This window comes from Peromyscus maniculatus, chromosome X (assembly GCF_049852395.1).
Source record: "Peromyscus maniculatus bairdii isolate BWxNUB_F1_BW_parent chromosome X, HU_Pman_BW_mat_3.1, whole genome shotgun sequence".
In the NCBI taxonomy this organism is placed as follows: Eukaryota; Metazoa; Chordata; class Mammalia; order Rodentia; family Cricetidae; genus Peromyscus; species Peromyscus maniculatus.
In genome coordinates, this window is record NC_134875.1 from 7243981 (window position 1) to 7270542 (window position 26562).

The 26562-nt window shown below is 36.4% G+C and overlaps 1 protein-coding gene across 4 annotated transcripts in view; it reads right to left on the minus strand.

Moving 5' to 3' along the window:
- Aff2 (ALF transcription elongation factor 2) overlaps window positions 1-26562 on the minus strand; it is a 578922-nt gene that overhangs the window by 366702 nt on the left and 185658 nt on the right. For all 4 annotated transcript variants that reach the window (XM_042268758.2, XM_042268755.2, XM_042268756.2 and 1 more), the window contains exon 3: window positions 12601-13458. In XM_042268758.2, the coding sequence (XP_042124692.1) occupies window positions 12601-13458 (858 nt within the window). The remainder of the gene's footprint in view (window positions 1-12600; window positions 13459-26562) is intronic.

A 26562-nucleotide genomic window follows, 5' to 3' on the forward strand; every position in this document is an offset into this window, starting at 1 on the left:
AATAATTAAAGGGACAATTGAAAATAAATATTAATATTCATTTAAAAGCATGTTCTCGAGGCCTCTTTTCCTCATTTAAAATTTGAGGGTAATTAAAGACTACTGCCAAGAATGTTAACACTAATTATTGTAATAAGTAATGGTTTGCAAATTAAATGGGGATGCAAAAGCTGAACTTCAAAATATCAGTAAAAATGGAAGAGGTATTTCTAGCTCTAGTACCATATTCTCTTGATTTATGAAGATGTAATTTTAAATACCCATTAGTTAAAAATTTTTAACTTGTACCATTTTTCCACTACTATTGGGTTTTCATTAAAAATATAGTTATCTTTCCTTAATAGTGAACACATATGATCTTTGTTTGTTTTTATGCAGCTTTTATATGTATATGGTTATATGATTTAGAAGTATATTTACCTTCCTGTGTAAATCATATAATGAATCATGTTGTACTTAAAACTCACAAACAAGATCTATCTTCATTAATTTATTCCCAATGTAATATGTCTTTTAATGTTCCAAAGTATTACTATATAAGGCATAAAAATACTTTGATGAGTTTTGATTAACTGTTTCAGAGATGAACCAGTGCTCACAGGTTTGACATAAAACAGCACCTCTCTCTCCACCGTGTTGCTGGAGAGCTTCTCTCCAGGTTCCACCAAGCCCCACAGTCCCACAATCCATGTATAAAATAATCACTCAGACATGTGGGGCGTTTACCAACCACCCCCACAGCTTCCCAGAGTTTTCTTGAGTGCGAGCAGCAGGAAATATTAGATAGAAGGATTTATAGTGGAGAATCTTGTGGAGATAAACAGATAGAAAATAAAGGATAGCCTCGAGAGGGCCTGGAACCTATTCCAACGGGCCCCGACTGTCTCTGGTCCAGGGTTTTTATAGAGACGCCAAGGGGTGGAGCAAAAGACCTCCTCCCCCAGCACAGCCAAGTGCAGACCATCTCAGACACCTGCACTCAGGCCCATGGTCCTGATCATCCTCTATTCGGACCTGCTGGGTAAAGCCACGAGGAACCCCAGAACGGGCTCCCACACAGACACTTATTTTACTTATAAACTGTATGGCCGTGGCAGGCTTCTTGCTAACTGTTCTTATATCTTAAATTAACCCATTTCTATAAATCTATACATTGCCACATGGCTGGTGGCTTACCAGTGTCTTTACATGCTGCTTGTCCTGGCGGTGGTTGCAGTGTCTCCTCCTTCTTCCTGTTTCCCCAATTCTCCTCTCTCTTTGTCCCGCCTATACTTCCTGCCTGGTCACTGGCCATCAGTGTTTTATTTATATAGAGTGATATACACAGCACTTCCCCTTTTCTTCTTTAGGAGGATATAGAGATGATAAGATAAAGGGGTAGATTAATGAACCTACTTTTAAAGAACAACTTGTTTAAAATATTTTACATTGGTATAGATTTTAGTTTATGTTTAAAATATTTTACATTGGTATAAATTTTAGTTTATTGATACAAACTTGAAGTTAATTTTGTTATACTGTATATATATATATATATATATATATTTCTATTCTTATTTGAGATATTATGTTTATATAACTCATTTAAAATTATAATGGATAATTAAAAATAGATTAATAATTAGTCATCAATGATAATCATATTTGTAGCCATGTTAGTTAAGTCTTCTAGGTATACATAGATATATTTCAGATAGATAGGTAATCTTCAAACACTTCGTAGACCTAGAGAATATGGCATTTAAATAACTTAGAATTCTGGTGACATGAGATACAATTGCTCCTGGCTGCACCAATTTGATCTGGAGAGAATGTTGGGCTTCTAAGACATTTCCATTTGGAAGTTTGTCTTCTTGGCACAAAATGGACTACTGGGCAAAGAACTGCCCTTGCCTTGACAGCTGACAGTACAAATGCAATGCTGTCCTTCCTGGACAAGTGGGACATAAGGAAAGTGACCACTGTACTCTGCCAAAACAGGGTAAGATGGTCTTTCAGAATTCCTGCTTCTGAAAATGGTCTGTCAGATACTCTAGGCCTATAGCCAATTTGAATACACCAACAATGCTGAATAACATTAGGTGACTGTTCAGGCTGCCAGCTGTCTTGGTCTACTCTTGCAAGATTCCTGAAAGTTGCTTGCATCCATCTACCATTTCTCAGGTACCATTATGTTCCTTCTCAGGTCTTTGATGTGGTTAAAAACTAGATAGTTGTAATTTCCTCAGTTATGATAAAAGATAAGTTAGATATAAAACCTTAAACTTACAAATATAAGATAGATAGGACATCTTCTTTAATATTATAACTGTAATCCTTGATTGATAATTATTTTGTTATATGTAATTTTACTATGTTAAAATTAAAACCTTCCTTTAAAAAAAAAAAAGAAGAAAAGGGGAAGTGCTGTGGATATCACTCTATATAAATAAAACACTGATGGTCAGTGACCAGGCAGGAAGTATAGGCGGGACAAAGAGAGAGGAGAATTGGGGAAACAGGAAGAAGGAGGAGACACTGCAGCCACCGCCAGGACAAGCAGCATGTAAAGACGCCGGTAAGCCACCAGCCACGTGGCAAGGTATAGATTTATAAAAATGGGTTAATTTAAGATAAAAGAACAGTTAGCAAGAAGCCTGCCACGGCCATACAGTTTATAAGTATTATAAGCGTCTGAGTGATTATTTTATACGTGGATTGTGGGACTGTGGGACTTGGTGGAAGCTGGAGAGAAACCCTCCAGCAACACCACCGTTTACTGTGTGTATGTGTGTGTGTGTGTGTGTGTGTGTCTGTCTGTCTGTGCATGTGTGTGTGTGTTTGTGTGTATGAGGCATTGGCCTCATCCTTTTAATCTTGTTACACTTTAAAGGGTAATTTCAAAAAAGTTCAAAAACACACAACAGATATGATTTTTCTCCCTACTCTCAAATGGCAGGAAGGTCGATGTTAGGTTTTTTTTTTTTTTTTTTTTTTTTTTTTTTAATATTCCTAAGCTAGTATGTTTCTAAGAATATACCAAAGAATTAACATCTATAGCCTCAAGGTGTGGAAAATGATCAAGTGTTATGACATACTTGCTACTGAAGCAAGTGTTTGAGGATTCAGTTTCTCCCTGTGTCCTTTAAAGACCTTCCCTAGTAAGAAATGTGCAGACTAAAAGCATGAAAATGGGTTGCTACTGAGCTGGTAAAATTTGTGCAGTTTTTCCAGTATCAAGATCTCCTCATTCCACAAATCAAACCATTATTATTACCTGTCTTGGCACCATGTTCAAGGGCTCACTAAAATGATGACTCAGCATTCTGGACATACTGCATACATATACTAATAGAATATGAACTTTTTTTAGGTGTTGACTTTTTCTTCTTCCTTTTCTTTGTTTTTTGTTTGTTTGTTTTTTTGAGACAGGGTTTCTCTGTGTAGTTTTGGTGCCTGCCCTGGATCTCACCCTGTAGACCAGGCTGGCCTCAAATTCACAGAGATCCACCGGGCTCTGCCTCCCGAGTGCTGGGATTGAAGGCATGTGCCAGCACCGCCCGGCTTTTCTTTTTTCTTTTAACTAACTGCCTGGACTTGGAAGTAGAGAACTCAGAGTTTGATTGCATAATTAGCTGCCATAAAAGGATTTAGTGAAACCTCCTCCCGGCCTCTAGGTTCTCAATTGCTAATACTGACATTCTCAGCTTCCAAAGTCTCCAGGTTTATAATAATTAAAATAAGAAAGTTTATATACATTAAAGAGATAATTTTAACAACTACACATAGGACTGGATAAGGAAAATTAAGCAAGCACATCATGATTAATTTTCTGATATTATAAAATCACAATTGCAACCCAACAAACTATGGACTCTGAATAGCCCATCTAATTAGCTACTTAATCCAATTAAACCAACCTTAAAAGTCTATCTCAGAAATTGTCCTACTTCAAATTGCAACCATTTCTGTCCTGGCAAATTTCAATAGCTTATTCACTGATCTAATCTTAGTGGCCTTTTCAGGCTCTTGACCCTCTTGTTCCCATTCTCCTGTCAATTCCCTTTTAAAACAATATGGACCATGTGTTGTGGAATGACCCTCTTGTACACTGTAAAGATTTGTTGTTCGAATTGGTTTAATAAAATGCTGATTGGCCAGTAGCTAGGCAGGAATTATAGGCAGGAAAACCAAACTAAGAAAGCTGGGAAGAGGAAGGGTAGAGTGTGGAGTCACTAGCCAGATGCAGAGGAAGCAAGATGATAATGCCATACTAAGAAAAGGTATCAAGCCACATGGCTAAACATTGATAAGAATGATGGGTTAATTTCAGTGTAAGGGTTAGTTAGTAACGAGCCTGAGCTAATGGTCAAAGTTTTTATAAGTAATATTAAGCCTCTGAGTAGTTATTCAGGAATTGGTGGGTGGAAGAGAACCTTCCAGTTACAACAGAGGTTCAATCTGATACCTCTAAATGGATTAACATCTTCCCTTATTACTAGGAATTAGCACAGTACCCTTGATTCTTCCAGCTATTTTACCTCAGAACTTCTCAAAATTTGCTTTATATCATGAGCTCCCAGCACCAGCATCATCAGGCCTTCTTTTAACTTGCTCTGAGCTTGAATCAAGAAAATGTTGAATCCTACTTCAAGACCTAGCATACTAGTTATTTTAAAAAGATTTCTGAAATACCTCAGATACTCTTAGACATCCTCTTTGCTTCCAGAGAAGATTAAACACACTCTTTTCTCACTTTTTCCCCATTTTTGTTTCTATATTTCCTGATTTAAACTACCAACAGTGATGCATTCTCAAGCCATGTTTCTAGCTCCTTAACATTGCACCTGACATAAAATAAATGCTTAATAAAAGTTTCTTGAATGAATGAGAACTAATGAAGGGCAAAGGAAAATATAAGCTCTTATCAGAGTTATCTCTTAAGGAATCTTTCCAACAGTTCACATGATTCATGGTAGAAGAGTTCAATAAAAAACTTGGGATGTGTTATTATGCTGTATGTTCTTGGGCAAATTTTGCCATCTAATATTTAAAAAGATTTTTTTTAATTTTACACACATCTGAGATATATTGTGAATTCAAACTAAAGTCTCTACTGTGAGCCCATCCTACCTATCAACCTTGACTGAGAAGGAAACTTAGCTTCTTCTAGCTTACCAAGAATTTGAACCCAGAAAGGGAATTTAAAATTAAGCTAAATTCAGCTCATTATACCCAGGCTCTAAATGTGCTAATAAAGAAGCTATTTTTAGAAAAGTAACCAATGTATATACATTACTATACCTTCTACTAAATGCCATCAAAGAAATATCAGTCTGTACCTAGGCTCCAGGTCGAGCATGGCCAGCTCTCTGATTTTAATCAAGTGACAATAGACTTGGTTTCTTTGTAAGTGAAAAGTGAATAATGGTCATTTAAGAACCTGTTAGGACTGGGTCAAGTTGAGACATTGTATGACAGCAGTAGGCTTTTGTTATTGTCATCCATACAATAAACTCAATTTGGCAATCAAAGCATTCTCCACTTTTAAAACAATGGTTAATTAAAGGTTATTTGCTTTCACAGTAATTACAAATACTAAACAGACTTACAGCACCTATAAAGAATTTTACAACTTACCTCTAGAGCCCTTTATATTTACTATTTGGGTGAAATCAATATGGCTATCTACCTGTCAATTTTTCTTATTCTTTAACACAAAATGAATGCCATCCTTTTTTATGGCTGTCTCAGAAAGTACTGAACTAATCGATGTATCCAGTGATAACAGGATGATTTGGAACACACATAACAAAGGCTTATCACTTTGCTGTATACTGAACCTGTCCAAATAATTTCCTGGACATAATATGAAAATAGATATTTTCCATCCTCTATTATTTTAGTGGGTTGTAAAAAAAGGATTAGAAGGCTATTTGATAAGTTCACAACTTAATGCTCTTGTACTATATAGCTATTATTAAAAAATTGGAGTATAATAATCTTGTAGCCTTAATTTCAATTCATTTCCCAAATATACTCCGTTTGTTCACATTTACCTAGTCTTTTTTTTTTTTGGTTATTTCAAGACAGGGTTTCTCTGTGTAGCTTTGTGCCTTTCCTGGGACTCACTTGGTAGTCCAGGCTTGCCTCGAACTCACAGAGATCCACCTGGCTCTGCCTCCCGAGTGCTGGGATTAAAGGAGTGCACCACCACTGCCCGGCTTACCTAGTCTTAGTAACTTTTAGATTATTATAAAACATGGTAAAGAAGAATGTGAATGGCTACATGCTCGTCACTTTGTTCTCATGTGGATAGTCTTGGAAAATGGGAAGGGATTGTCTATACTTACTTTACAAACAAAATGGAGTTAGGCTTACCTGGGAAGAAGAAGTAGATCATCAGTGATCTACCAAGGAAGCAATTTAATCTTGTGTGACAAGATGTCCAGAAATGTAAAAACAAACAAACAAACAAAACAAAACAAAACAAAAAATCTCTGAAATTCTCACAAACTGAGACACCCCAGTAGATCCCACACACCAGTATAACTCCTTGAAACTGTGCTTTGCAAGCACACCACATATGCCCTCACAGAAATATTTGCTCTCAGCTGTCTCATGAGGGATCACAAAACTTTATCAAACAAAGTGTAATGTTTTAAGTTTTATCATTAGTAATAGTGATCAACCACATTTGTACAACATTCTTGATGTCATATTACAGAATGAGAATAAAATAATCTTTTGACTTATTTTCAAACAAAAAGAAAATATGAGACAATGGACTTAAAAACAAAGAATGTCAAGAGTGATGAATGGAAAGTAAATAATCTCTTAGCTTTGAAAAATGGAATTTTGATATGACTGACAATTTTTCAGGAAGCTGATGGCTACAGTTACTAGTATACAACCTTAGGAAACAAAATAATACATGTGAGAAAAAAGTAGGACTTGAAGAAACAAGAAAGAGAATGAGCAGTAAACAAAATTGTGTTAATGCAAGCGTTTCTATGTACCACTGTTTGATTAGTTCTGATGAGCAAATGAAAGGAGGAATGAAAGGAATGAGAAGCAGGCATACACAATGTAATAGGCTTCCTGGCTTTATCTTAGCAAGACCTTGAGCCATCTCACAGAGGAAGAGCTCAGAACTTCCTGCAGGAATTATAAGGGAAATTAGCTTTTTATAAAATACACCTTAAATTAAAATAGAATTACATCACTTTCCCCTTTTCCTTTCCTCTTTCAGCCCCCCTCCCATGCCTCTCACTTTCAAATTGATACCCTCTTTTTCTTTGATTATTATAGCTACATATATCTATATGTATGTATGTTTATGTACAAATGCCTAAGCGCAACCTACTCTGTTCACTTTGTTGGTGGTATATATGTGGTTTCAGGGATGACCACATTGTATTGACCAACCAATAAGGAGGCTTATTTTAGCATTTTTAGAGTTCCTCAACTACCCATGAAGTCAGGAAAACTGAAGTATGTAGTATATAATCACATTCTGACTTCTACATTGCCTATATATTCAAAATAAAAATAGTATTTTTAGCCCTAACTCATCGTAATCCTACAAACCTTTAGTTATAGACAAATGAGTCTTTTCCCAGAATATGCCTATCATTTTTTATTGTCTTCAATTTTTATATTCCTTTCTCTCCATCTATTACTAATATGAATATATATGACCTGCCATCCAGATTCATAATTGGATTTATCATTCAAGACCAAGTTCAAAACCTAACTCTCAATCACTCTCTGAGAAACTCTTTCTGTATATTCCCATAAACCAATGTCTAATAAGTCAGTCCAACTATTTTAGGCATGATGTAGGTCTACTCTTCTCAGAATACCTTTCCTAATTACTGAAATATAGCAATGTTAAATGACTCCTCTCTTTTTCTCTGTATCTTCTCACAGAACACAAGGGTATTCTTTGTTATCATTCCAGTAACTCTGCTGGACCTACTTCATTTAGCTTTAGAAAACCCTAAAATTAGGAAAAATATGAAAAGATGTGTTTGGGGAAATGTGTGGATACCAATAAAAATGAACCAATTATAAGAATTCATTGCAAAACATTTAAAAGCAACCACCAATGTGTAGCACAAATCTTAAAGAGTCTTATTAATGAATCAAACCTGAGGCCAGTTATTGGGGTGAATGCTGGAAGGTCAGAAAAGCAGAACAAGCCACAGCCAACCTCACCTTGCTAGTTTCTCAGCTGATCCTGTTTCCTCAGACTAGAAGCCTCTGAGTCCTCATCTAGAATGAATCTCAGCTGAACTGCTGCTCGAAAGCCTGAAAGCTTAACCAGCCAAATGCTTCTAGTTCCTGGTCTTCATGCCTTATATATCTTTCTGCTATCTGCCATCACTCCCTGGGATTAAAGGCTCGCTTTCTGAGATAAAAGGCATGACTCACCATGCTTGGATGTATCCTTGAACACACAGAGATCCAGGTAGATCTCTGCCTCTGGAAAGCTAGGATTAAAGGTGTGTATTACCACTGCCTATCCTCTATGTTTAATATTGTGGCTGCACTGTTCTGTGACCCCAGATAAGTTTATTAGCATACATAATATTTTGGGGAACACAATACCACACCACCAATGTATGAATACAGAGCATTCTGGATTCTACACATGTATGCACAAATATTAAGGTTAAAAGCATTTTCCCACATCCTGAATGTGTAAGAGCATATAAAGTATATCTATTCCTTTTTTGTAAGGTTGATATTAGGCCTCCTCTAGCTGAGGCTGAATCCTTATTTACTTTCATAAGAATAGATAACAATCATGTGCTGCACATCCAGTAAAAACACATAGCATGTGTTGTAGACAGCACTTTTGTGGAATTTTTAATCTTCAGTAACGCTACCTGTCTTATTTCCATATAGCTAGCAGACACCACCAGACTATCAGTGGTAAAATTCCAGCATTCTATTGTGTTCACAGAAGGGAGGAGAGATTACCATTTACTACGTGATAACTAACACTAATTATACTTACAATGCTCACTTACAGTGCTCACCGCACAAGGTCTAAAAAAAAGGCAGAATTATGAATGTGAACAAAATTTTACAGCTAGGTGACAAAACTAGTCAGTCATTAAAATGTATCAGTTCCATTAAACTTTTGTACAAGGCTCCTGATTTTGAAGCAACTGGAACCTTAGTCAATCTTAAATCACAGCCAACATTAGCCCATAAAGCAAATGACCTTTAGGATGATGTCACTATATACATTAGTGCTATATTTTTTCACAGGTTATTTGAGGCAGTTAATATGAAATACTGGATCTCCCATTTGCAAACAACACCAATAAGAAATTGAAACTGCAGCAAAATGCAAAGCTATCCACACCAGTATATTTTCATCATAATGCAAAAACAAAAATAAAAATAAAAACAATAAAACCAAACACTTGTGATAGAATCATGTATAAATTTCTATTTATTAACAATTTCATTTTTAAGAAAACAAAATTTGCAAACAATTTTCAGTTTCCCCTGGGCATAAACAAAGCTTTTACTGTTTTCAGATTAAGTTTCTAAAAAATTCTTCTGGACACAACTACATAGTACATTACTCTTATTTAGTGTCATGCAATGTTAAAAAATTTAGCATGATGTTTTTAAACAAAAAATTATTTGCTTAAATGATATGATTCAATTGGACAGCTGACCTTTTGCCATAAAGTTGGTTGGACTTTTGATCATCTTAGTGTGGTATCGAAATTATAAAAAGAAGCAAGGAAAGGTTTCAAGAATGAGAAATAAAAATTCCCCCAATAAGTATAGACCTAAATTAACATGGACACACACACACACACACACACACACACACACACACACACACACACACACACACACACACACACATGTTTTAACAATAATTTTAACTTCTGAATATGTGAAGGTTATCATATCTGATTATTTGTATATGTTTGAGTGGTATCTGTTTTCTGGTCATTTAATTTTTCCTGCTCCCTAACAAGGGCAAATAAACTTCACTAACATATGTCAGCTTCCTGTCAATAGAGCCAGGGAAAGAATGCAAATGCTTAGAGAAATACTGGGATTGCTCTGTAGATAAAGCCTCCAGGGTAATAATTCAAAGAAATACTGCAACCCATTAAAGATAGCTGCACTGACTAGGGACCCAGAACCCAGTGCCTGAAATTCTTTGCACCATCCACTGGGGCTCAATTCTAATGCTAAGTGCTTTTGAGAAGTGCATCAAGATTTAATAGGATGAATTTTCAGACTTGGTCAGAGTTTTAGCCACATAAATTCCATTAAGTTCAAGCTCCATAATGCTCCACTCTGTCGATATTTATGCCCACATTCCAATCTACACCCTTCTAAGCTCTCTGTTGGCCTTTCTAATGTCTCAATTTCTTTCCTCCTATTTTTGGTTTTCACATTGCCCCTAAAATCTGTTTCTTCCCTTTGGTTATAGGTTCCTGAGCTTCACTCTCCCCCTGTTTGAAATCCTTTGAGACCTCTAATTTAAAATACTCTCTTCACTGATCTCCAGTAATGACTTTATTGCACCTGACCCATTTTCTAGACAATACTCACTCTACCAAAGTCAATTTGAACCATCGCCCCTTGGATAATCATATCCAGAGAAGATGACAGCTCACTCAGACATTGTTTGAAAATATACTTCTCATTGGTATATTGGAGAACTGAGGGAAAACCATGAAGTCATTTCTGAAACTGGGTCAGCCATTTTTGTGAATGTATAAGAGAAAGGATTACAACAGAATGAATCTCATTGGATAGGTGACCTATTTCTCTGTTAATGAGCTATGAAATAGCCTACCAGACTGATTTATACAGTAGTTCTACTTGCAGTTCAGTCCTGAGTGGTGCCACTGCTACATAAGGAGAGAACAATAATAGATACTGAGACAAGGGATGGTTTAAATGACATTCCAATTTCTTATTATCCTCTTCTTTCATGATATATCCATACTTAGTTTTTATATTAAAACCCAGTGTTAATACATGCAGTAGAAATTAAGATTTAAGATTTCTTGATAACTACATAATAGAACAGAGTAAGAAGCAGGCAGAAAAAAAATAATTACATGCAGCTGAGCATGAATTTTTTTTTTTACTAAACAGTGGCCATTGTTCAAGAAAGGAATAGTGAAGTCAAAGTGTGAAGAGGCTCAAACATGGAACTAAGAACACTAGACTTCTCTCTGAAAGTAATGACAATGCAGTGAAGAATCAAAGGAAGAGACTGACATGTGTATAGAGAAGATGGTCTGGAAGAGACATGAGACAGGAATGAGGAGGCCAATTATGAAAGGCTACATCAATCCACAGACAAAGGCACTGAGTGTAGAGAAGTAGGGGCAGATCAGAGAGATACTTAGGTGCAAGCTTGACAAGACTTCATGACTTATAGTACGAAAACCAAATCACCTCAAAATGAGACAATATCAAATCATGAGTCAACAAAATACAAACAACTGTCCTAGGCTCTCTTGCTTTGTGTTTGTATTATTCACTAAATTCACCATCATCATATCTACTGAGAACTAGAAAAGAAGAAATGCTTAAGGGCTTACTGGATCATACTTCAGTAATTTAGACAGGACTCTGACTCAGAATGTCTATTAATTCAGACTGCTGGCCTATACCTCTGATTGATTAAGAATGTTAACAAGTTTTCTCAAGCTTCTAGTTACCAGTTACAGAAATCCAATGTAAAGGTAGTGGCTTCTTAGAAACCATCTGCTTGAAATGACAGTGACAGTTGTTTATATGAGGCATATCTCTGGGACAGCCTCATATATGTCCTCCACTCAGTATCCATAAGACCTGTCATAATCATTATCTATTTATTTGTTTGTGAGAGGTTATAGCCCCCACTAGACTTATGTTTCACAAGGGTTCCTGAGACAGAAAACCTATTTAGTCATTTTAAACACAGTGGGACTGGGTTGGACATAACTGTCTTTCACTTTTACAGAAAGGATGGATGTAGTATTAAAGGGCTATGTAGGCATCTGTGGAAGAAAGTAGTAATAGAAGGAAGACTGAGAGATATGGAAGATATTAATACCTTGCCAAAGAATACCTCTTTAAACACACTGAAGACACTAAAGAAGTGTTTTCAATGCCTTGTTGAGCTGGGCACTGAGTGTAGTTGTGTGTGTTTGTATTTGGAACACTTGGGAGGTAGAGGTGGAAGGATCAGGAGGTCTGGCTCATTCTATCTTACTTTGTGAATTTGATGCCAGCCTGGGCTATGTGGGTTCTTGTTTCAAAGAAAAAAAAATAGTGCATTCATCTAGAGAATGCTTTCATTTTGTACATAAGTTCACTACAAGATAATTTTTTATAATCATTTTATAGCTACACTATTTCATTCACTCAACCAGCTATTTTGGCACTAAAAATTATGGAGACTTAATTGTATTTGCAGTGTTACTTATTTGTGTCACAAATTACCACAGATCAAGAATCAAACTCACCTTGAAGAGACACATGCATACAGTACAATAAGATAAATGAGTTGCTTAGGGAGTAGTAAACAGTGAATAGAAAAACCAACCACAAAATAAAACCTTAAAAATGACTTACTTCACTTGTTTGCAGGATTGTGAATTTTGGCAGTTTAGTCTTTGAACTGGTTATACTGGGTTTCCCATCCAACAGTGATCCAAAGGAAAGGTTTCCAAAGCTGTTCTCAAATTCAATGGAAGGCTTCAGTGTTGGAGAGATGTCAGTTGCCTGGTCCTGCCCATCCATGGGCCTTACATATGCAGTTGGCTTTTGTTGCCCCATGCTTGTTTTGCAGTAAATCCCTGGTGGGAAGGTTGGGACTGAAAGGCCACTGCTGGGTGCTAATAAAGATGAGGCAACTAGGGGAGACCCAGGTGCTTGCACTGTAAATTCAGATTCTTCTGGTGAGTTAGACTGAAATATTTCTTTGAAAGCATCTTCTCCAGACTTGGTGTTATTATCTTCCTTTGCAGATGAATTCGATTTTTCAACTGTACCACTTTGGGGTTGCTCAGCTGGGTAGACAAAGAAGTCTTCTAGTCGGGTTTGAGGTGGCTCCTGTGTGGATGAGTGCATCTTGTTTGACTGACTACTGGCCTGGCTTGGTTGTCCAGGACTAGTGTTGTGACTATCTCGTGGCCACTCAGGTTTCGATTTTCTGTTGCTGTGTATTAGTGTGGAATTCAGTATCACGACTGAAGGTGGAGGCATTGGTGCTGAGGAGTGAGTATTCTCCTGGTGAGATGGGATCATTCGATTCTTTTGTTCTGGATAAAAGCTTGCTTCACTTTTGCTGATAGGAGTTTGGGGCACAGAATTCTTCGGGATGCCTACCAGATGATTCTGACTGGAATGGTTAGTTAGTAGATCCTTCATTTCATCATAGCTTCCAAGAGTGTTCTGGACTCGGTTAGCAAGGGCGTCCCCTTTGTTTGTCTAAAATAACAAAAAGATGGGGGTGGGAGGAGAGAAGATGAATAGGTGTCTGTTTTCTAACATTAATGCTTCAAATAGATGTCTTATATAGACTAACAGAGTTCTTTAAAATTGCAATAATCTCACATAATTTCTCAGTTTTATGTGCTATATAAGAACAAATATTAAAATGGTTTTTGGATTCTAATACAATTCTTCACAGATCTTCAATGGACAATTATCACGTTCATATACAGACACATACACACAAAAAACACACACACAGCAATAACAAAATGAAACAAAACTTCTGGAGGTATCACGGTAACTGATTTCAAGTTACATTACAGAGCTATAGTAACAAAAACAGCATAGTATTGGCACAAAAACAGGCACACTGATCAATGGAATTGAACTGAAGACTGAGACATAAATATATACACCTATGGACACCTGATTTTTTATAAAGAAGCCAGAAATGCATACAAGAAAAAAGACACCATCTTCAACAAATGGTGCTGGTCAAACTGGACAACTGAACATAGAAGAAGCCAAACACATCCATATTTAGAACTGCACAAAACTCAAGTCTAAGTGGATCAAAGAACTCAACATAAAATGAGATACCCTGAAACTGATAGAAAAGAAAGTGGTGAATATCCTTGAATTCATGGGAACAGGAAGATAATTTCTGAACAGAACACACCATTACCACAAGCGATAAGATCAACAATAAATAAATGTGACCTCATGAAACTTAAAAACTTCTGCACATCAAAGGGCATTGCCATTCAGACAAAGTGGGAGGCTACAGAATAAGAAAAGATTTTTTACCAACTATACATCTGATAGAGGGCTAGTAACCAAAATGTATAAAGAACTAAAAAAATGCTATATATCAAGAAAACAACCTCATTTAACAATGAGGTACAGATCTAAACAGGGTTTTCAAGAGAAAACTCAAATAAAAAAAAAAAGAAATGTTTAACGTCCTTAGCCATCTGGAAAATGCAAAATCAAAACTACATTGAGATTTCATTTTCTACCTGTGCAAATAGCTAAGATAATAAAAACAAGTGGCAGCTCATTCTGGTAAGGATGTGGAGTAAGGGGAACACCCTTCCATTGCTGGTAGGAGTGCAAACTTTTACAGCCATTATAGAAATCAATGTATGTTTCCTCAGAAAAATAGGAATCAATCTACCTTAAGATCCAGCTATACCACTCTTGGACATATAACCAAAAGAAGTTTTATCCTACCACAGAGATATTTGCTCAACCATTTTCATTTCTGTTCTATTTATAATAGCCAGAAATTTGAAACAGCCTAGATGTCTCAACAGAAGAATGGATAAAGATAATATGGTACATTTTCACAATGGAGTATTACTCAGCTGGTAAAAAAAATGAAATAATAAAATCCATTGGTAAATGGATGGAATTAGAAAAAATCATCCAGACTGAGGTAACCCAGACACATATGATATATATTCACTTATATGTGGATATTAGCTATTAAGTCAATGACTAAACAAGCTACAGTCCATACAATCACAGAGGTTAGGTATAGAGTAAAGTACTGGGAGGGACATATAGATCTTCTTGGAAAGGGAAGTAGAAGAGATAGTTATGGACAGGTTAAGGGAGGGACTAGAATGGGAGGATCAATTATAGAGAGGTAGGGAAGAGGAGGATGAGATGAGGGAGGGAATATGGGAAGAGACAGCTAAAACTAAGGACCATTTGAAGGATAGTATAGAATCCTAATACAGTAGAAGCATCCTAATATATATGATATATAAACAAAAATCACCAAAATAATGGGAGAGACAGAGACTCACCAGACATCTCATGTTACCAAATGAAGCTTCCAGGACCAGAATCAGGTTTTATCTGAGTTACTGACCAAGGGGGGTCCCATTGGAATGCCCAAACAATCCAGGCTGTTTCTAAGACTGTAGGTTTCTTTTCACAAAGTGGTGGCAAGGCCAATAGCTGAATAAAAGACTTACACAGCCAATTGAACATGGAGAAGTCGTACCTACCCTTTAAATCTAAGAACTAGCATCTTTGGTATAGGGAGGCATTGTCCATGCTACCAAAGGAGAGACTTAAACAGCAACACATACACAGGCCCTTTGATCTACAATGGTGTCCTGCCTGCAAAATATGCTGCTGCAGTGGTGGAACAAAGTTTGTTGGAGTAACCAGCCCATATCTAATTTGACTGAAGGTCTACTTCATGAGAAGAACCAGTACCTGATACTGCTTGAGTGACAACCTGAGACTAGATAGCTCAGGGCCCTATCATAAAACTAGATACTACTATTCCAAAAACTAAGTATCAATAAAATGACTCCTAATAACATTCTTCATATTCATATATTAGTGTCATACTCTTCATCAGAGAAACTTTCTCCCATAGCAGATGGGGACAAATACAGAGAAACCACAGCCAGACATTATGCAGAGAATGAGAAACCTTGGAACTCTTAGCTTTAAAATCTTCATCAAATTCCTCCCTTTAAGGTTCTGGGAATCCTGAAAAGGAGGAGGTTAAAAGAGTATAAAAGCCAGAGGAATGGGGGACATGAAGGAAACAAAGCCCTCTAATTCAACGGGATTGACACACATGTGAAAGCAGCATGTACAGAGCCTGCACAGGTCTGCACCAGATGGGTTGCTAGAGCTGACACAAGAAGTAGACACAAGCCCCTGTCCCTAATCCAGAAGCAATCTCCAATTGATAACTACTTACAAATGAGGAATTAGTTTTCTCTAAAGAGTCTCGCTTGGGAAACAAAATACTCTTAAGGGTTGGCTGCATGCCCAGCAGTAGGTGGCCAACAGAAAATGAATTCAAATACATCATAGGAGGTTCTTCATCTTGTGATGTCATGTCAGAGCCTTTCCTATATTAATTATAAATTATAATATGTATATGTATATGTATATATATATATATATATATATATATGTGTGTGTGTGTGTGTGTGTGTGTGTGTGTGTGTGTGTGTGTGTGTGTGTGTGTGTTCTCTTATTTTACCCTACTGGTCCTTTGTGTATATACTATGACTTGAAGTTTTAGTGTTTTTTATGGGATTCCTGAATGTGCAAATGAGTGGGTCTCTGTTTCTGTGCCTTTTCTTGGGTTCTTTTTCATTTCTTTGTTTTGCCTAATCTGATGTGTTTTTTTTAATTTTATTATTAACACTTAGGTGTCTGCTTGTTTTCTTATGAGAAAAAGAAAAGGGGTGGATCCAGATGGGAGAGTTGGTGGGGAGGAAGTGGGAAGAGTAGAGGGAGGGGGAAATCATAATCAGGATATATTATGTGAGACAAAAAATATATTTTCAATAAAAAGTGGGTGGCTGGAATTAGTAGGGATGATGAAATGCTGTGGAATAATGCTTTTGTAGACTGATTTAATAAAACACTGTTTGGCCAGTAGCCAGTCAGAAAGTATATGCAGGATAAGCAGACAACGATAATTCTGGGAAGATGAAGGCTGTGTCAGGAGATGCCAGCCTGCCATCCAGGGAGCAGCAAGTAATGGCACACAGGTAAAGCCATGAAACATGTGGCAATATATAGATTAATAGTTATGGGCTAATTTAAGATATAAGAGCTAGCTAACAAAAATCTTGAGCCATGGCCATGCAGTTATAATTAATATAAGCCTCTGTGTGTTTACTTGGGGGACATGAGTGGAAGAGATTTGTCCCAACTGCTGGACAGCTAGGTCACAGGAGAACTTCCAGCTACAATACAGTTCTCTGATTAAAAGTAATTAGATTCATGTTAGTCAGAAACTAGCTCAATTAGATGTTGTTTAATCCCATGCTTTCTTTGAAGTTTTATAGTGAGGATAACATAATTTAACTGATTTCTCTATCAAGCAGCCTTAGCATTTTATGATATAAATTGTTGCAATGTGTCAGAAAATGTATACAAATCAAGCATTCCTTATAATTCCACACCAGTAAGAAGACAGTTTTAATCATAAGGTACATTGTAACAGTTTATCTCATCCAATCTAAAAATCAGTATTTTACTTTGCAAAACTACTGACATCACCTTAAAATTATCTCCCAGTAAACATGTTTAAGGGTAGGACATGGAGAAAACTAATCATTCATCGTAGCTAAAAGTTTTCCTGTGTCCTGCCTGTCCGACACTCAGGACAAATCTCTCTTACCCACCAGTCCCCAACTGCTGGGACCCAAATAAACACACATAGGCTAATATTATTTTTAAACTGTGGCCATGGCAGGTGTCTTGTTATCTAGTTCTTATATCATAAGTTAACCCATTTCTGTAAATCTATACTTTGCCAGTGGCTTGTGGCTTACTGGTACATTTACATCTTGCTGCTTCTGGTGGGGTACTAGTAGTGTCTCTCTGCTCTGTCTTTCTCCTTCCTCTCTCTCTAGTTGGAATGTCCTTCCTCACCATTGGTCAAACAGCTTTATTTATCAACTAATCAGAGCAACACACATTCACAGCATACAGAACATTCCACAGCACTTCCCCATTTCTGTCTAGTCAAAAAGGAAGATTTTAACTTTAACTTTAACAAAGTAAAATTACATATAATAGAACAATTATCAAGCAATAATTACAGTTACAATATCTATCCTATCCTTAGTTGGAAAAATTAAAGAAAATATTCTATCTATCCTGTATTTGTGAGTTTAAGGTTTCATATCTAATTTATCTTTTATTATAACCAAGAAAAATTATAATTATAACTATCTAGTCTTAAACTACATCAAAGACCCTAGAAGGATATAATATTACCTAAGTAAACAGGAAATGCATTGCAAGCAACTTCCAAAATTCTGGAAATGACAGAAACAGTTGGCTGCCTTGACAGTCACCCAAAGTTCTTCTATAATTTTAGGGCATCGATTTTTAGCCCATAGGACTAGAGTCTCTCAGTCATTATTCAGTGTCCTGTAGAATGTCTGGCAGGTTCTTCTGTGAAGAAGAACTTTTGCCTTGCAAAGGGACAGGATAATATGGCACCATCGCTGAAGTAGCTTTGCAATCTGGAAAAGCTACACTGTATAAATTACTGGTGCCTGCCTACATATTCTGGGGGCAACTGTGTTTACACATTGATGATTCATATTCATTTACTTTGAAAGGCTGCAATTGTTCATCAACAGTGACTTAAGCTCTCCTGTGTCTTTGCAGAGAGTTAGAAATTTTTATTCAAAAATTTAAATTGTTGCTTAAATAAATCAATACAAAGCCATCTTTTCAAAACAATGTTAGCCTAATGTGTAATAGTGACAGAGGAAACCAAATAAATCTATGGACAATCAACAGCCCAAGTCTACCATCCATTGTAGGATATGCTAATCTTACAAAAATGCCAGACTGTTTATGTAAAATAATTAGGCTCTTGTGTGTATTTTTACAATGAGGAAACAAAGCTTCCATGACTGAAAATATGATGGGTAGCTGAATACTTGGAAACAAATTTGATAAAATTTAGTTGTTAATTCTCCAAATTAGCTTTTATGATTCACTTTACATCTATATAGTTTATCAAAACAAGTTTCTGAATTCAGAAAAGCAAAAGAGTTCTCTGTGCCTAGGTTGTACTATTCTGGACCCATATATTACAAAGAGAAAAAGCTGCCATTATCCTTGGACCCATCTAGCAATGGCCATTAGTTAGGGAAGGCCCCATATTATGTGGTCTTTATGTCACACAAGTTGTAAGAATGTTCTTTATATACAAGAATAGAAAGCACATGCCTCCTCCTTGGTACATGCTCCACAAAAGATAGATGTTAAATATGCAAGTTACCTCACATGCCTCAGCACTTACTGGTATACTAGGCTACACAGGTGGTATACTTATTCAAGTCTCAAGTCTTAGTCTCCATTTATGATATAGGTCTCTTTTAGTCTTTGTATGTAAAGATGGGAGAACACAGAGGCTGAAGTATTAGAAATGGATGAAATCACCAAGGGAATGAAAAAACAGAATGAGAAGATTGGGCTCAAGCAAAACACCTGGTATATATGCACTTTAATAGACTGGGAAAAGAAAAGGAGCCAGGAAAGAATACCAAAAATGAATAATCAGAGAGAGAAAAAAATCAAACTAGAAACCTTGGCCTCATTATTAGAATAATCTGAAAATATTTAATTCATACCATGTGCTAATTCATAGACACTTGCAAAAATTAGGACAGTTAGAGAAATATGAATTTCAAAGATTTTACCAAAATATGCTAAATATATGCTGGGAGATTTTTGTGAGGGATGGAAATCTTTAGATATTGAATAAATATATGTCTGTTTTAGTTGGCTTATCCTCAAGAACATCTTATATTGCATCATATGCATCCTTGGTACTGAAGTAGTGATTAAACAATTAACATTCTGTATAACTCTCAGTAGAATAATTGCCCTGTTTTCAGGAGCACATTTAAAAGGCATATTTAAAAGATATAGATGGAGAGAAATCATTTTTATTCCCTAGGTTTACGATTTTAATGGTAGAAATTACTTTTCCGCAAAGGCAAGAATAAACTCTTTGCATATAGCAATTTCCTTCAACTGAGTTATACAATGAACCATTTGGACAGCAGCCAAAGTCAGTTTGCCTATTCAATTCCTAAATAATAAACAAAGAAATTTCATTGCCTTAAGTTCCCACCAAGAATTTGATGCAAGTCTGAAACATTTCCATGGCTGTTCTGGTCCCTGAAAAATATTTATCTCAAGTCATATGACTATTCCAGAAAAAGATACCTGTATTTTGTCAAGGATCTGACTCTATCAGCAGAAACAAAGCTATTTAATTTCCCACTTGAAATATCCTCATTGTGTTTAATGGATTTTGTGGCATCAGATTTCTACAAAATTATAACCTTATCCCTTTCCACTATAGATACCAACACAATAATAGCTCTTGCCCTGAGAAATTATTGCCTCCTCTCTGGGTCCATATCATAAGGATCCAAATACCTTCTATCTCACTTGCTTACAAGCAAGATAGTAAAATGCCTGTTGTTATTTTGATGTTATGTAGAAGACACATATCTGTTTCTTGGGAGGAGGAAGTTTTCCTAGTTCTTAATGTCTATTCATTAATATATACCTATTACAATCGCCTTAGTTTCTAAGGCATGCTAACACTTTTTTTTAAGACTAAAGTTTTAAAACACAGTTTGAACAAGGAGAATTTCTAACCTTGCCAGTGTTGACCAATATGATTCTAAAATTAATGGAAAATTAAAAATTCTCTGAATAAGATCAGAAATTGACATCATAAATGTAAGTTGGCAACTTTTATGGATCCTAATGTAAATATCTGATATGTAGGATGGTCTTAGGCAACCTCTGTGAAAGGGGTTGTTCAATGCTCAAAGGAATCATAACCCACAGGTTGAGAATCACTGGTCTAGCATAATATTAAATTCTCAAATAAATTGTGGCAGGATTGAATAGAAAATAATTTTATCCCATACTGTGCCTCTATCAAATGAAAGAATAAGTAATAACTAGAAGTAAATGATATAGAAATAGAAAGACAAATGGCATGTTAACTTGGTTATTCTTGATTGAACAATAGGTTGAAGTTTTTGAAGTTCATGACAGTTAAGTAAAAAAAAGCCTATAGGTTAATGAATTATCTTTATCTTATGATAAATAGAATATCACCTTAGACCATTAAGTGAGACAACCATATGCTTGGTGTTAAAATGTGAAAAAGAATTTCTCTCATTGGTTCACCTATAAGAAATTTAAATCAATTAAGAAAACATTTCTCAGCATAGATTTTTCTAGAAGACACTTGGGCATTCCTCGTATACATTTTTTTTCTGTTATGAAGACTAAAAACAACGAACATTATATTAAAGTCTAATTCAGTGAAAGTGAGTCTACATTTCAAATTAGGGGCTATACTGATATAGTCAGAGTCTGCTGTGAGATGTTCTGTATGTCCTGTGGGAGCCTGTTCTTGGGTTCCTCGTGCCTTTACCCAGCAGGTCCTCATAGAGGATGATTAGGACCACAAGCCTGAGTGCAGGTGTCTGAGATGGTCTGCACTTGGCTGTGCTGGGGGATGGTCTGTATGTCAAATTGCTCTGATTGGTCAATAAATAAAATCTGATTGGCCCGTGGCTAGGCAGGAAGTATAGGCAGGACTAACAGAGAAGAGAAATAAAAGAACAGGAAGGCAGAAGGAGACAGAGCCAGCCGCCACCCTGACAAGCAGCAAGCCACGAGCCAGGTGGCAGGGTATAGATTTGTGGGAATGGATTAATTTAAGCTATAAGAACAGTTAGTAATAAGCCTGCCACGGCCATACAGTTTGTAAGCAATGTAATTCTCTGTGTTTATTTGGTTGGGTCTGAGTGGCTGTGGGACTGGCGGGTGAGAGAGATTTGTCCTGACTGTGGGCCAGGCAGGAAAACTCTAGCTACAAGAGTCTGTAGCTTTCCTATACACATAGAGCATAGAGGTAAAGCAGTAATAACCTACAGGAATGGGGGGCTGTAGCATGAATCTTAAAGAGTCTTTATTAATAAAACAAACCTGAGCCAGGTATTGGGGTGAAATGCTGCATGGTCAGAGAGACAGAACAAGCCACAGCTAACCTCACCTGGCCAACTTCTCAGCTGGTTTTGTTTCCTCTGACTGGATGCTTCTGTGTCCTCATTCCAATGGCTCTCAGCTGAACTGCTGCTTGAAAGCCTGAAGCTTAGCCAGCTAAAAGCTTAACCAGCCAAATGCTTAACCGGGCCAAAATGCTTCTAGTTTCTGGTCCTCACACCTTATATATCTTTCTGCCTTCTACTATCACTCCCTGGGATTAAAGGCGTCACCATGCCTGGCCCTTTACAATGTGGCCTTGAGCTTATATAGATCCCAGATGGATTTCTGCCTCTGGAATGCTAGGATTAAAGGTGTGAGTGCCACCATTTTCTAGTCTCTGTATCTAGTGGCTGTCTGTTCTCTGACCCCAGATAAATTTATTGGGGTACACAATATTTTGGAGAACACAATACCACCACAGAGGGCCATCATCTCTCTTAGACTAACTTCCTCAGAGAGCAATTGTCTCAGAAGGCCTCATGACAGGAACTGTACAGCAGATAATTTAAGGTTGCATTTACTATCTAAGCTTTCTGAGTTGAAGATTGAAGGAAAATCCAAATGCTTTGATTGCTGTGGATACAAGTAGGAAATAGTGTGTTCATTCTTATGACAAATACTGGTAAGTTCAAAATACTTATGAGTAAAGTTATGCACACATAGGCATGGACATATACCCTCAAAAAAAAAAAATCTACCATTCATCACCCACCTGATACTTAATAGTTCAGACCAGGCTGCCAGGGTCAATTTTCTGCCTCTCAGCATTGGAGAGGCAAATGTCAACTAATCTTGTAATTTCTCAAAAAGTAGATATGACATAGAAAACCGAGTGGAGCCTCTAACACATTTATCAACTCCTACATAAAATACTCTCATTATATACCGTAGCAACTTCTGATGCACACTAAATATCCCCTTTTTTTTGCCATCCAGAGTCTTAGTAATCCTATATAGGTAGGTATTCTAAGCAGACTTGATAGAACATTCTAAACATTGCAAAGATGATATTTAGCTGTTTCAATCAATTTTAGGCTTCTTTCAATGTGGCCAATACTTTACTTCCCATTCTAAATAATTGGTTGATTCCTTAAAGATAACCTCTGTAAACATTATTTCCTAAGTAATCACAATTTCTCTATCATCAAGGAAATGCATTTTCCAAGTATTTTCAAGCTTAAATTACACGTTTGGTTTGTGGCTTATAACTAACAGCACTCCTTCATTGAAGCTTTTTGCTTATCGCTACTTTAGGAAATGCAAAGTTCCTTCAGTTTACTTCTAATGTTATCTGCAAATCAGTAGTATAATTTCAATGCAGATTAATGTGCTAAGATGCTATTGTGCTATATTATTTCCTTTTAGTAAAATAATTCAAGTTTTAAAGTTAATTTTTCTTCTACTTTATTTTAGTATTGCTAAGTGTGTGATTTAATAATTTCCTTTTTTCCTAATTCTGATATTTTCACAGTTAATCTCTCTGGGCCATGAGTTGCTATTCCTTTCTTTACTTGTTGTAATAATGACAAAAACTTGAACTTTATGGTACTTTCCAGATTTTAAGGCAGTGTTTCAAGCTATTTCTTTTATCCTCACAACAATCATTCAAGTAAGCCTCCATCAGTATTTACCTCATTTAAAACATTCTTGCATAAACCACTTAAACATTTCTGTATCCCAGTTTCCTCACTTTTATTGAGTCATTAGAATCTGTAAAATAGTAGTAGTAAAAGCAATTATAGTAATAATAATATGATCTGTTTCAAAAAGGAGGAATAATGGCACAAATATTATGGGAAGTGGACTTAAGGCTTTCTCTATGAGATGGAACCTGTAGCTGGAGATTTTTTAGTCCTGCCTGGCCCACAGTCAGGACAAATCTCTCTCACCCACCAGTCCCACAGCCACTTAGACCCAACCATTTTTTCAAGAATTTGTACCACAAATGCTGGGTGCCAGATGTAGCATGAGTCTTAAATGGTCTTATTAATAAGAACAAACCCAGAGCCAGGTATTGGGGTGAACACTAGAAGACCAGAGAAGCAGAACAAGCCAAGCCACCTCATCTCACCAGTTCCTCAGCTTATCCTGTTTCCTCAGACTGGAAGCCTCTGCGTCCTTATCGAAATGGATCACAGCTAAACTGCTGCTAAAAGCCTAAAAGCTTATCCAGGCTCTAGTTCCTGGGTCCTCACACCTTATATACCTTTCTGCTTTCTGCCATCACTCCCTGGGATTAAAGGCTCACTCTCTGGAATTAAAGGCGTGAGTCACCATGCCTGGCTGTTTCCAGTGTGGCTTTGAACTCACAGAGATCCAGATGGAACTCTGCCTCTGGAATGCTTGGATTAAAGGCTTGTGCTACCACTGCCTAACCTCTATGTTTAATATTATGGCTGTTCTGTTCTCTGACCCCCAGATAAGTTTATTGAGGTGCACAATATATCAACCACAGGGGTACACATTGAACCCATGTTTTTTTGAAGAATTTTAACTCTAAGTAGTTAGGTGGCTCCTTTGCAACTTTATATTTTCATGCATTGTGGCTCGAGGCTTGTATCCAGTTCAGTATGATTTTCTGTCTGTGGTAGGAAGTTCTTTGCCTTCTGACTAGTCAAATGAATTGATAAGCTTTCCTATTAGGTGACTATGTGGAATAAACTCCTTCTTTTGGCTCATAGTTTTCTCTGGGTTTTTATTTTTACTTTATTTAACTTTACTTTGTTATTATTATTAATTATTATTATTATTATTATTATTATTATTATTATTATTGGCTTTTTCAGATGAAGTTTCTCCTTGTAGTGACTGGCTGTCCTGGAACTCACTTTGTAGAACAGGCTGGCCTCAAACTCAGAGATACACGTTCCTCTGCCTCCAACATGCTGGGGTTAAAGTCATGCACCATCATTGCCTAGTTATTATTTCTATTTTAATGAAAAATTTCATATAATAATTTGATCATTTTCTCTTAACCCAATTATTTCTAGACCACCTACCTCTTTATCCACCCAATTTTATGTTCTCTCTCTTTCAAAAATAAAAGCAAATAAAAAACCAAGAAACACACACACAAAAAAAAACCCTCCAAAGTCAAAAAACAAAATAAACAAGTAAAAGACCAATTAGATGAAAATACCAAAAAAAAAGTAAAAATGATATAAAATGTCCAGAAAAGGGCTGGGGAGATAACTCACTAGTTAAGAGCACTGGCTGGCTGCTCTTCTCTTCCTTTAGAGAAACCTTGAGTTACCAGGCAGCTGGATGTTTCTGTCAACTCACAACGTTTTTGGAAGCTGCTTGTGTGCACTTCCTGTTTTTATTTGTTAGGCAGTATTATTTCTTTCTTAGGTCTCTGAGGGAGTTGAAGGTTAGATAATTAAAGTTATAGTTATTCGATAGTGAGTTAAAGTTATAGTTAAAGATTAGATATAGTTTTCCTCATTAAGAATTTCAGAAAAGAAACTCACTAAAGAGGTATAAGTGTATAAATTTGAAAGACATTATAAGAGAGTTCTGTTAGTAATATCAGAGAGGATAGAAAGTGAATCAGGTACATTTTGGACTCACTGGAAGAGGATAGATAATGGAATTATTTTCTTGAATTTGTCAAATGTAAATGGACTAGACATTGTTTAGGTATTTATTGCTTGTATATAATGTATATAGTTATTGTACTTATTGTATTTAGTTTTTCTTATATTAGTTATAACTTTTTCCTTTTTTTCTTTTTATTAAAATTGAAAGGGGAAATATGGTGATATTTCATTTGTGCTGAAATGTGATTTTATTTGTATGTTAATAAAGTTGCCTGGGGATCATGGCTAAAAGCAAGTCATTAAGCAGAAGTCTGGTAGTGATAGCACATGCCCTTAATCCAATCATATGTCAGGCAGAATCTCTGTGTGTTCAAGGACATAGACAACAGTGGCTCGAACCTTTAATGTTAGTACCAACCATAGAGACCTGGAGGTCTGTATAGACAGGCAGTGATGAGGAAGTCATCTGGTTGGGTTTATAGCCAATGAGACGGCAGAACAGAAAGGCAATAAAAAGATAGGATATAGGAAAAAGGTCTCTCTCTCTCTCTCTCTGAGGGGAAGGATTGCAGCGAATGGTAAGATAAGGTGATCTTACCTTTTGGCTACTGCTTGATCTCTGGGCTTTTATCTCTTTATTTGGCTCTGTGTTTCTTATTTAATAAGACCATTTAGAATTACATCTACATATGGCATTTATTTTAAGGATTAAATGAACACAGATATAAAGCTCGAGTCCATAGTAAGGACATACACTTTCCTCACCAGTATTTCTATACTGACACAGACATGCCAAAGGAGGGCTTCATATTTCTCAGGCCCCTTTCCAAACATTCTTCTCAATACTATTACACAAATTTGAGTTTCAAAGTTGCAAACTAAAAAAATATCCCTAAGAAGAAGGTTCCCACCCACAACCAAATCTGAAGGAAATCAATATTCTTTTTCATTGTGAATATGG